General features: G+C 42.8%; 1 protein-coding gene across 11 annotated transcripts in view; it reads left to right on the top strand.

Moving 5' to 3' along the window:
- The window catches only part of inpp4b (inositol polyphosphate-4-phosphatase type II B), a 969,352-nt gene that overhangs the window by 818,870 nt on the left and 138,010 nt on the right, over positions 1–12,472 (top strand). For all 11 annotated transcript variants that reach the window (XR_006309059.2, XM_043674147.2, XM_087980071.1 and 8 more), the window contains one exon: positions 6,406–6,583. Coding sequence is in view for 10 of the 11 variants with exons in the window: in XM_043674147.2 (XP_043530082.1) it covers positions 6,406–6,583 (178 nt within the window). In the remaining variant the exon portion in view is untranslated. The remainder of the gene's footprint in view (positions 1–6,405; positions 6,584–12,472) is intronic.

Here is a 12,472-nt window from a genome sequence, read left to right as displayed (position 1 = left end):
GCCATCTAGTGGCCAATAAGTAGAATACATGCTGACTCAAATCCTAAATTGTATTTGCAACAATATTTATATCTGCTTAGTTTATACATTTATGGTGGGGGAGGAAAATCAGCAAAACCACACTCACAGGCAAAACTCTTTCTTTTGAATTGGAGTTGCCACACAAATGTTGAAAATTGGCACTTTGCTCCTTTAAATTGGAATGTTGCAACCTACCCAATGATTTTAAATTATGTTTCAAGTTACATGTTTAATGATTACTACTACTAATGTGAAAGTAACTATAGAGACAGAAGTCACATGTTTATAACAAACCAGCCAGTGCACTCCAAACATGCCCCGTTCCATACAAAGGGTTCTGTCATCATGGTTGTGGGTATGTTTGCTGAGCTGGGAAGTTGTTTTGCAGATGTTTCATCCCCTGTCTAGGTGAAATCTTCAGTGTTTTGGAGGCTCCTGTGAAGCGCTGCTGCACTGTCTTCTGGAATTTATTTGGTTCAGTTTCTGCTGCTTCCAGTTGCCTGTTCTGGTTGTTCACTGTAATGGCCAGTGTATTAGGTCAATGTGCTTGCTGATGGAGTTCGTGGATGAGTGCCATTCTTCTAGAAATTCTCTGGCTGTCCTCTGTTTGGTTGTCTTGTGATTACTGTATTGTTGCAATCGAAATTGTGGTCTTTGTCATTTGTTTGTATGGCTACTAAGGACAGCTGGTCGAGGTGTTTAGTGGCTAGTTGGTGTTTGTGAATGAGGATTGCTAGTTGTCTGCCAGTTTATCCTATATAGTGTTGTGTGCAGTTTTTGCATGGAATCTTGTAAATTACATTAGTCTTGCACATGATGGGTAATGGGTCTTTTGTCCTGGTGGGTTGTCTGAGCATGACTGTCGGTTTATGGGCTGTTATGAATCCCAGTGGTCAGAGAGGTTTGGCTGTCAGTTCTGAGACATTTTTTTATGTAAGGTAGCATGGCTAGTAAGTTAGGTTGTAGCATGTCCTCATCGTGTTGTTTGTCTGTTAGGCATCTGCGGATGAAGTTGCAGGTATATCCATTCTGGGCAAATACTTTGTCGAGGTGGTGTTCTTCCTTAGGTCGGGAGTGCTGCAGTGTATTGCAATCCTTTTTACAGGGTCCTACTGCAGATTTTCTTGTGTGTGTTCGTGTGGTTGCTATTGTAGTTCAGGACCTGGTTGGTGTGTGTGGTTTTCCCATACACTTTCGTGGCGCATTCACCGTTCTGTATTCTTTCTACTAACACATTCACAAATGGGAGGTGATTGTTGGTTTCCTTCCTGCTCTGGTAAATCTGATCCCTGTGAGCATGGTGTTGATAATCCGGTGTATATTCTCGGTTTCTGTTTTCCGAATGATAACAATAGTGTTGTCTACATATCTGATCCAGCGTTTGGGTTTTATTTGTGGGAGGGCAGTTTGGTGCAGTCTTTGCTTCACTACTTCTGCTATGAGACCAGAGATGAGTGAACCCATAGAATAGAATAGAATACTTACAGTGTGGATACAGGCCCTTCGGCCCAACAAGATCACACCAACCCAACAAAGAGTAACCCACGGAGATCCATTCTCCTATCCTATTAGTCTACATTTACCCTGATTAATGCACCTAACCTCCAGTCCAGACAATTACCTGGTAAATCTCCTCTGCGCCCTCTCTAAAGCTTCCTCTTATAATGAGGCGACCAGAACTGAACACAATATTCATAGTGTGGTCTAACCAGGGCTCTATAGAACTGTATCGTAACCTCGCAGCTCTTAAACTCAATCCTCCTGCTAATGAAAGCCAACACACCATGTGCCTTCTTAACAACCGTATCAACTTGGGTGACAACTTTGAGGGATCTATGGACATAGACCCCAAGATCCCTCTGTTTCTCCACACTGCCTTTAATCCTGCATTCTGCATTCAGATTTGACCTTCCAAAATGAATCACTTCAGATTTTTCCAAACTTTTCCACCTTTATCAAATGCTTTGCTAAAATCCATGTATACCATGAGCATTGGTCAATCTTCATCAATGTGTTTTGTCACATTCTCAAAGAATACAGTCAGGCTTGTAAGGCATTACCTGCCTCTCACAAAGCCATGCTGACTATCTCTAATCAAACTATGGTTTTCCAAGTAATCACAAATCCTGTCCTTCAGAATCCTCTCCAGTAATTTGCTCACCACAGATGTAAGGCTGACTGGTCTGTAATTCCCGGGATTATCCTTATCAGTTTTTTTTGAACAAGGGAATAACATCGATAGTCACAGATGAGGTGCTGGAAGACTGGAGGTTGGCTAACGTGGTGCCACTGTTTAAGAAGGGTAGTAAGGACAAGCCAGCGAACTATAGACTAGTGACGGTGGTGGTGGGCAAGTTGTTGGAGGGAATCCTGAGGGACAGGGTGTACATGTATTTGGAAAGGCAAGGACAGATTAGGGATAGTCAACATGGATTTATGCGTGGGAAATCATGTCTCACAAACTTGATTGAGGTTTTTTTGAAGAAGTAACAAAGAGGATTGATGTGATCTATATGGACTTCAGTAAGGCGTTCGACAAGGTTCCCATGGCAAGGGCAAGGTTAGATCTCATGGAATACAGGAGAACTAGCCATTGTGTACCGAACTGGCTCAAAGGTGGAAGACCGAGGGGATGGTGGAGGGTTGTTTTTCAGACTGGAGGCCAGTGACCAGTGGAGTGCCACAAGGATCGGTGCTGAGTCCACTACTTTTCATCATTAAATAAATGATTTAAATGTGAACATAAGAGGAATAGTTAGTAAATTTGCAGGTTACACCAAAATTGAGGGTGAAGAAGGTCACCTCAGATTACAATGGGATCTTGATAAGATGAGCCAATGGGCTGAGAAGTGGCAGAAGAAGTTAATTTAGGTAAATGCAAGGTGCTGCATTTTGGAAAAGCAAATATTAGGAGGAACTTATACACTTAATGGTAAGGTCCTAGGGAGTGTTGCTGAACAAAGAGACCTTGGAGTGCAGGTTCATAGCTCCTTGAAAGTAGAGTCACAGGTAGATAGGATAGTGAAGAAGTTGTTTGGTATGCTTTCCTTTATTGGTCAGAGTATTGAGTACAAGAGTTGGGACATCATGTTGCAGCTGTACAGGACATTGGTTCAGCCACTTTTGGAATATTGTGTGCAGTTCTGGTCTCCTTCCTATCAAGGGATGTGTGTGAAACTTGGAAGGGTTCAGAAAAAATTTACTAGGACGTTGCCAGGGTTGGAGGATTTGAGCTATAGGGAGATGCTGAATAGGCTACGGCTGTTTTCCCTGGAGCGTGGAGGCTGAGGGGTGACCTTTATAGAGGTTTATAAAATCATGAGGGGCACGGTTAGAATAAGTAGACAAAGTCTTTTCCCTGGGGTGGGGGAGTCCAGAACTGGAGGGCATAGGTTTAAGGTGAGAGGGGAAAGATAACAAAGAGACCTAAGGGGCAACTTCTTCATGCAGAGGATGGTACGTGAATGGAATGAACTGGAAGAGAAAGTGGTGGAGCCTAGTACGATTGCAACATTTAAGAGACATTTGGATGGGTGTATGAATAGGAAGGGTTTGGAGGGATATGGGCCGGGTGCTGGCAAATGGGACGAGATTAGGTTGGGATATCTGGTCGGCATTGAGTCTGTTTCTGTGTTGTATATCTCTATGACTCTCTGCTCCTATCCCTCTCCATGACTATAGTAAAGGTCAGTGAGTTGTGATCACTATCACCGAAATGCTGTCCCACCGAGAGATCTGACACCTGGCATGGTTCATTGCCAAGCATCAAATCCAATATGGCCTCCCCTCTAGTTGGCCTATCTACATATTGAGTCAGGAATCCCTCCTGGACACACCTGACAAAGCTGCTCCATCCAAACTATTTAGAACTAAGGAGGTTCCAATCAATATTAGGGAAGTTAAAGTCACCCATAACAACAAACCTGTTACTTCTGCACCTTTCCAAAATCTTCCTCCCAATCTGCTCCTCCATGTCTCTGTTGTTATTGGTTTTGGGGTGTGGGGTCTGTAGAAAACTCCCAATAAAGTGACTGCTCCTCTCCTGTTTCTGACTTCCATTCTCACTGACTCTGTAGACAAACCCTCTTTAATGACCTCCTTTCTGCAGCTGTGATACTATTCCTGATTAGCAATGCCACTCCTCCATCTCTTTTACCCTGGCCCCCACCTCCCTTACCCATTCCCTTTGAAACATCTAAACCCTGGACCATCCAACAACCATTCCTGCCCCTGTGATATGTAAATCTCTGTAAGAACTAAGTAATTAAATGGAAATACTGGACCAGACAATGTGTTGTAACTGCATGATGTTGGAGCTGGTGGATTCAATTCATTGAAACCACATCTAACAAGTGATGGTTGCTTGAAGGACACCAGCTCAGAGTTGATGAGTTGGATTCTGCACTTCAAATACTGTGACACTTCAGGGAGGGGGACATTTAGCTAGATCCTATGTTTCAGGAGACAGTCACACCCTTAGAATGACTGCCTTGAATTTAGTCATTTATACACAAGTAGGTGTGACCATGAGCAAAGCAGGTACAAGGATCCAGGAGGTCGAGTTGAGGGAACCTCAGCCAATGAGCTTGTCTAATGGGGGAGGATTGTGGAGCTGTGGGAAGGATGAGCGAACTGACCATAGAAGCGTGGTACAGGTAGTCATTCAAGATGGGGGAGAAAGGAAAAATGTGTTATAAATGGGGATAGTACAGTCAGGGGAATAGATACTGTTTTCTGTGGCCAATATTGAGAATCCCAGAAGCTATGTTGCTTGTCTGGTGTCAGGGTTCAGGGTATCTCATCTGGGCTGCAGATGGACTTGGAGTGGGAGGTGAAAGTATCAATTATCAATTACCACATTGGTATGAACAATATACATAGAAAGCGGAAAAAGCTTCTGCAGAGCGAATATGAGCAGCTAGGGGCTAAACTTAAAAAAAAAAAGCAGAACTAAAACAGTTTAACTCACTGAGTAACGACCTGAGCCACAAGCAAATTGATACAGGGTCAAAAAGATAAAGAGGTAAACTTGGGGGTCAAAGATTGGTGTGGGAGAAACGGGTTTGAATTCATATGACATTGGCAGCAGTACCAGGGAAGGAGAAGCTGTTCCGATGGGAGGGCTCACCTGAGTCATGCTGGGATCAGAGTCCTTGCAAATCGAATATTTTGGCCTCTCTATAGGGCTTTAAATGAAATAGTTGGTGGGGGTGTTCAGTTGCATGTAAAATTCAAATGTTGGAAATTACATGCAATATCCATACGAAGATTTTCTTACAGTCATACGTAGCCAAGCAAAATCCAGTGCCCAGATGCAAGGACGTTGTCATGAAGGTAGACGTAAACTGACCTTATTCCTCCTGAAGAAAGTGCACATAACAAATAATCAAAACTTTTATAATTTAGAAAATAAAAATAAGCTTATTCATTATTCACCTTATCATCTGATTTTGGCAACACAGTTTTCTCCAAGAGTTTGACACATGTTTTGACTTCTACTGCCACCTTGTAAAAGACCCAGTGAAGATATCATTACTCTTTACTCAGTGTATGCCCCTCAATCTAATGACAGTATAGAAATTCAGAGGGAGAAGTATGCTTTCATGAAATAACAGTTCCTCATATCTAGAGCTTCAACATTTTATTCAATCAGATGAGTATGGACTAGTTAATTATTCAGGTTTGAGTCGTCCACTGTCACTAGGTAGACTCACAAGTAAAGGCCATGTTTTGGAGATGCCGGTGTTGGACTTGGGTGTACAAAGTTAAAAATCACACAACAACAGGTTATAGTCCAACAGGTTTAATTGGAAGCACTAGCTTTTGGAGTGCCGCTCCTTCATCAGCTGATGAAGGAGCGGTGCTCTGAAAGCTAGTGCTTCCAATTAAACATCAGCCTCCAACGCTCCAGGGAAAACAGCCCCAGCCTGTTCAGCCTCTCCCTGTAGCTGAAATCCCCCAATCCTGGCAACATCCTTGTAAATCTTTTCTGAACCCTTTCAAGTTTCACAACATCTTTCTGATATGAAGGAGACCAGAATTGCATGCAATATTCCAACAGTGGCCTAACCAATGTCCTCCCAACTCCTGTACTCTGACCAATAAAGGAAAGCATACCAAACACCACCTTCACTATCCTATCTACCTGTGACTCTACTTTCAAGGAGCTGTGAACCTGCACTCCGTCTCTTTGTTCAGCAACACTCTCTAGGACCTTACCATAAAGTGTATAAGTCCTGCTAAGGTTTGCTTTTCCAAAATGCAACACCTCACATTTACCTAAATTAAACTCTATTCATAGTTAGTGAAATTGTTATTTTTTCCTGTTCTAATAATTTTGATTTGACTTGATGTGCATCATGTTTTCTGTTTTGTTTTCTCTAGTTCATCATACCAGTATATCTATTACTCACCTGAAGATACGACCAAAGCAAAAGAAGTAATAACCAACATTTATAAGCTTCAACCGCTCATATTGAGCAACACAGAGCTTCTACTTACTGCAGCAAGACAACACTCTACTGACAGTCTCAAGGATTCATTGAAAACACTCAGTGAAATTGTAAGCATTTAGACTGTTTACTTTAAAGGGGTGCTAACACTGTGTCATGATTGACTTCTTATTCAGGATGCCTGCCAGCTTTTCATTCTACAGCTTACAATTGGTTGAGTATTGCAGTAGGGGGAGTTCAGGGATTAAGAAGGAAATCTTCTTTGTCAACAGTTTCAATGTAGGTGGCTAGGAGATTCTTAGAGGTAACTTTGCACTCTTTATTGTAGTAGTAATTTGTTAAAACTATAAGATTAACCTTATTTTCAACCTTTTAAATAGGGTCCAAACATCTCCACACTTGATGCCTAAATAGGAAATATTGAAGCTATATGTGGGATGATGGCTACTCATTCAGATAACTGCTCACTTTATTGCATAAAAGCTAATGGGCCTTAGGCAGCCATTTTCTTTCTTTAAAAGTGCTTATTCTTAACTCCTAAGGTTAAGGAGTCTCAGAAACTTGAGTAACAGATAAAATTAGCCATTTCATACTGCTGCAATGAAGTGGCAGGACAAGTGATTTTTGTCATAATTCCATGCTGCCACCAGGCCAATGATATCCTGCCTATTGCACTGATATATTATACATATGTTCTGGTGCCAGTGTGATACCAAGCATGTAGGCTGCATTTACCAATAACTGGTGGGTTTTCACAAATAGCGCTGCATGTTGGCTGTTTGTCATAATCAGAATATTGGCTGCACTCAACCAGCCTGTCTTGTGCCTGTCCCACCAAACTCACCTCTTCCTATCTTGACACTGTCCTATCCCCCTTAGTCCAGGAACTCCCCACCTATGTTTGTGACAGCACACATGCCCTTCACCACCTCCAAGATTTTCATTTCCCCGGCCCCCAACGCCTCATCTTCACCATGGACATCTACTCCCTGTGCACACCCATCTGCCATGACGAAGTACTTCAAGTCCTCCATTTATTCCTCTCATGCCATTCCAACCAGTATCCTTCCACTGACACCCTCATCCGCCTGGCTGAACTGGTCCTCACCCACAACAAATTCTCCTTCCAATCCTCCACTTACTCCAACCAAAGGGGTAGCCATGGGCGCCCGCATGGAACCCAGCTATGTCTGCCTGTTTGTCGGATATGTGGAACTGTCCATCTTCCGCAGCTACACTGGCACCACTCCCAACCTGTTCCTCTGCTACATTGATGACTGTATCGGTGCCGCCTTGTGTTCCCACGAGGAGGTTGAACAGTTCACCTTCCACCCCGACCTCAAATTCACCTGGACCATCTTGGCAACCTCCCTCCCCTTCCTCGATCTCTCCATCACCGTCTCTAGTGACCAACTAACCACAGACATATGCTACAAGCCCACCAACTCCCACAGCTACCTAGACTACACCTCCTCCCACCCTACCTCCTGAAAAAATGCCATCCCTTATTCCCAATTCCTCCACCTCCACTGCATCTGTTCCCAGGATGACCAATTCCACCTCAAAGTCCCAGATGGCCCCCTCCTTCCACAATCACAACTTCCCTTCCCACATGGTTGACGATGCCCTCCAACACATCTCCTCCACTTCATGCACCACCGCCCTTGAACACCAACCTCCAACACAGCAAGGACAGAATCCCTGGTCCTCCCCTTCCACCCCACCAACCTCCGGATTCACATCATCTTCTGCCACCTCCAAACAGACCCCATCACCTCAGATATATTTCCCTCCCCACCCCTACCAGCATTCGAAAAGACTATTACCTCCGTGACTCCCTTGTCAGGTCCACACTCTCCCACTAGCCAACACCCCACTCCTGGCACATTTCCCTGCCACCTCAGGAAGTGCAAAACCTGCACCCACACCACTCCCCTCATCTCTGTCCAAGGCCCCAAGGCATCCTTAGACATCCATCATCTGCTGCATCCGTTGCACCCAGTGTGATCTCACCTACATCGGGGAGACAGGACGCCTTCTTGCAGATCATTTCAGAGGACATCTCTGGGACACCTGCACCCACAAACCCACCACCCCGTGGCTGAACACTTCAACTCCCCCTCCCACTCCGTCAAGGACATACAGGTCCTGGGTCTCCTCCACTGCCAAACAGGTACCACCCGACACCTGGAGGAGGAACGCCTCATGTTCTGCCTTGGAGCGCTGCAACCACATGGGATAAATGTGGATTTCAACAGCTTCCTCATTTCCCCTCCTCCCACATTATCCCAGTCCTAAGCGTCCAACTTGGCACCGCCCTCCAGATCCGTCCATCACTTCCCCTCTCTAACCTATCACATTCTCCTTTGCCTTCACCCATCTGTTGCTTTCCCACCTATCTTGCTCCTGACCCCACCCCCTTCCCATTTATCTCTCAGCCCAACCCACAAGCCTCACACCTGATGAAGGGCTTATGTCCAAAACATCAATTCTCCTGCTCCTCAGATGCTGCCTGACCTGCTGTGCTTTTCCAGCACTACACTCTCAACCCTGACTTCCAACATCTACAGTCCTCACTTTTTCCCTCTGCATTCAACCAGCCTGTCCTTGCAAAATATAGAACATACAACTCAAAATTATATGTGATTCCCCTCTTGGACAATATTTACTGAACAATCTGGAGTGGGCTAAGAATTAAAGCAGAGAGGTAAAAACAATGACTGCAGATGCTGGACATCAGATTCTGGAACCAATTTCAGATTACTATTCGAACTTGCACAATGGCTCACTTGTGCATGTAGAAGCTGTATACAGAAGATCATTTTCTTATGACTCTGTGACTCTATGTCCAGACATTGCACCTGTTTCAATTTAAAGTAAACCTTGGGGGACATATGCTGCCTGGTGCACTTGCCATGGTAATGCCGCAGCCAATCAGAGTCCACTTGCCAGCAATCTCCAAACCTTTTACTCATGCAGTATAAATTATTGTTCCCATTGAAATTTGCTTTTTTGCATTTGTACCAATGAGTGCACAGTGAAAAGCTTCAATAAGACATTTTTTTTTAAAATTCCAACCCCAGGTTCTGTATTCCAAGTGATGAAATGCAGTATTTCTGTGGTCTTCAAACTAGGGACCCCAGCCTTGGAATAGGTGCAGGTACATTGTGCACTCAAGACAAATAGGCAGCAAAAGATTTATGTGGAGTCGGAAGGGCAGAACATTTTTTTTCAATAAAACAAAACTTATTTCAAGATCCACTTTACAGCTCTATTAGGAGCCTAACATCTGACATCTACCATTTATCATTACTGAGCATTTCAAGGGGTATTCATTGTTTTGGATTATTATTCTATCGAGCGGACAGGATAACACCAGAGATGGTGGACACACACCAGCATCTCCCATTTATATGAAGCAAAAATAATCCTCGCATTTACTCTTCCAGAAGAGCTTCTCAGCTTGGCTATTCTCAGTGAAAGTCTGTGCAAATTATCTATTTGCAGACATGTTAATTTGACCTTCAATGTGTTCTCATCTAACTGGCACATTAAGCACACAAATCATCATTATAGCTAGCTGTAGACTAGCCCAAAACATCTTGACATTTCTTAAATGTTTGAATGTCCTCATGTTTGAAATTCTAATTTGCATATTTGGTGCCAATGGTTTCATGAAACAGTGTTAACAATTCAAAGAAAATTGAATTTGAATGGCAGATTTTAACTTTCAGGCAGATGCACACCAATTTGAGCAGGAAGGAAGCTAGTGTCTTTTTTGAGGCATAAGTCTCAGTTGAATGGAACTGGTGTGTTGTGGGTGTTAAACAGCGGATAGTGCAAGTTGCTAGATTCAGACCCATGCAATATCAGACACCCCAGAGACTTCACAGATGGAAGCAAAGTAAGATGGAGATGGTAGCCATAAGCCAGGAATCCAGTGAGGCAGCAGATTAAGTTAATTTTCTGAGGGCTCTACTGAAGTAATTTAAATCTTGGCTAATCTTCAGTGGTAATTCCAGTAAAATTGGGCAGTGTGTGAACAGTGTATGATCCAACCAGTTCTGTCATACACTGGAGATCCAGGTATTGCGTAACAAACTCTATGTGTATACTAAATGGGACCTACCAGATGATGTAGGTGAGTGATTAAAGTAGTCAGCAAAGACCCTCATAAAAATGACAACAATAGCAGTGATGACCTGTAGTACATAATCTGCCAATCCCATTTTGAGGTTGTTAATTGTCAATTATGATGAAATGTCATATTAGGTTGCTTGCATATGCTCCACTGTCAATGCATTTTTTTAATTGCACTTTTTTTTGCCAAACTGCACTAGGCATTTTATCCACTGCAAATTTATACTGAAAGCAATGAGAAGCAAGAGATAAATGGCAGGAATTCTTTTTTCCCCTAGTGATTGTAAGTGATAAATTTTGGTCAGGAAATTGTAGATTTCCCTTGCTCTACTTTGAATATTGTTGTAGGATCCTTTGTGTCCACCTGAGCAGTGCTCACAGTTTAACTGAATGGTGAATAAAAAGGAAGTCATGCTTGAAGAAAATTATCATGACTTTTCTAATGTAATGTTAATGCTTCAGAATATTGCACCATGACGAGAGGGTTGTTGGGGTGAAACATAGGAACAGGAATAAAGTTTTCAGTCTCTCAGTAAAACAAACAAGACAGGTGTGATACAGTTAATGGTTAGACCCTGGGTAGGTATCGTCGAGCAGAGAGACCTAGGTTCAGGGACATATCCTTTGAAAGTTGCATCACAGGTAGAAGGGATGGTTAAGAAAGCATTTAGCAAGCTTGCCTTCATTGCTCAGCCCATTGAGTATAGGAGCTGGGACATCATGTTGAGGTTGCACAGGATTCACTGGAATGTAGAAGGTTGAGGGGTGACCTTACAAAGGTTTATAAATCATAAGGGGTATAGATAACGTAAGTAGCTAAGGTCTTTTCCCTAGTGTGGAGGGGTTGATTTGATTTCATTTATTAATGTCACACGCACCTAGGTACAATGGAACATTTTGTTTTGCATACAACACAGGCAGATCATATCATACAAAGTATAATAGAGCAAGTGAACGATACAATGTTACAGCTGCAGAAAAGGTGCACAGAAAGCGAGATCACTATTACATTTAAAATTTGAGAGTTCCATTCAGAGGTATAATACCAACAGGGAAAAATCTGTTATTGAATCTATTCATATGTATATACAAACTTATATATCTTCTGCCCGATGGAAGAGAGTATAGCTGAGCAGGGAGGGTCTTTGATTATGTTGATTACTACCCTGAGGCAGCAGGAAGTATAGATAGAGTGAATGGATGGAAGGCTGGTTTGTGTGATGGACTGGGCTGTGTTCACGACTCTCTGTCGTTTCTTGAGGGTTTGGGAACAGCAGATGCCAAACCACACTGTGATGCATCCAGATATAATGCTTTCTCAGGTGCGCCTATAAAAATTGGTAAGAGTCCTTGTGGATGTAGCAAATTCCCTTAGTCTCCTGAGGAAGTAGAGACTTTGTTGTGCTTTCTTGACCATTGCATTGACATTTGTGGACGAGGACATAATGTTGATGATCATCACTACCAGGAACCTGAAAATTAAATTACCAATCTCAGTTGCACTTCTGTTGTTGAACAAATTGTTGGCATATCTCCACAAAGAAGAGAGGAAATCAGAGGGAATATAATATTTAATATTTCTCTTGTTGCCCTTTTTTCCAAATCAGGATTGATGAAGTCCTTGAATGGTGGCAACTGTCCAGCTTTTGGTTGAAGTTTGGTAGAGTTATCACAGAAAATTAAGTTGATGTTTTACTTCAGTGACCCAGCAGGGTATAATTATATACACATGATGATCTGACATGGCAGATTGTTAATAAAGCACAAATGTTATTTCATCTGATAGTGTGTGGCCAAGGGCTCTAAATAGTACAGTCATATAAGCATAGAATCAGACCTTTTGATCCAATCAATCCATG

The sequence above is a fragment of the Chiloscyllium plagiosum genome, unplaced genomic scaffold (genome assembly GCF_037043375.1).
Source record: "Chiloscyllium plagiosum isolate Xiang-an unplaced genomic scaffold, Cpla_swu_hap1 HiC_scaffold_36, whole genome shotgun sequence".
NCBI classification, from domain to species: Eukaryota; Metazoa; Chordata; class Chondrichthyes; order Orectolobiformes; family Hemiscylliidae; genus Chiloscyllium; species Chiloscyllium plagiosum.
Note: the sequence above shows the minus strand (reverse complement) of the source record. Positions and strands in the feature narration are given on the sequence as shown.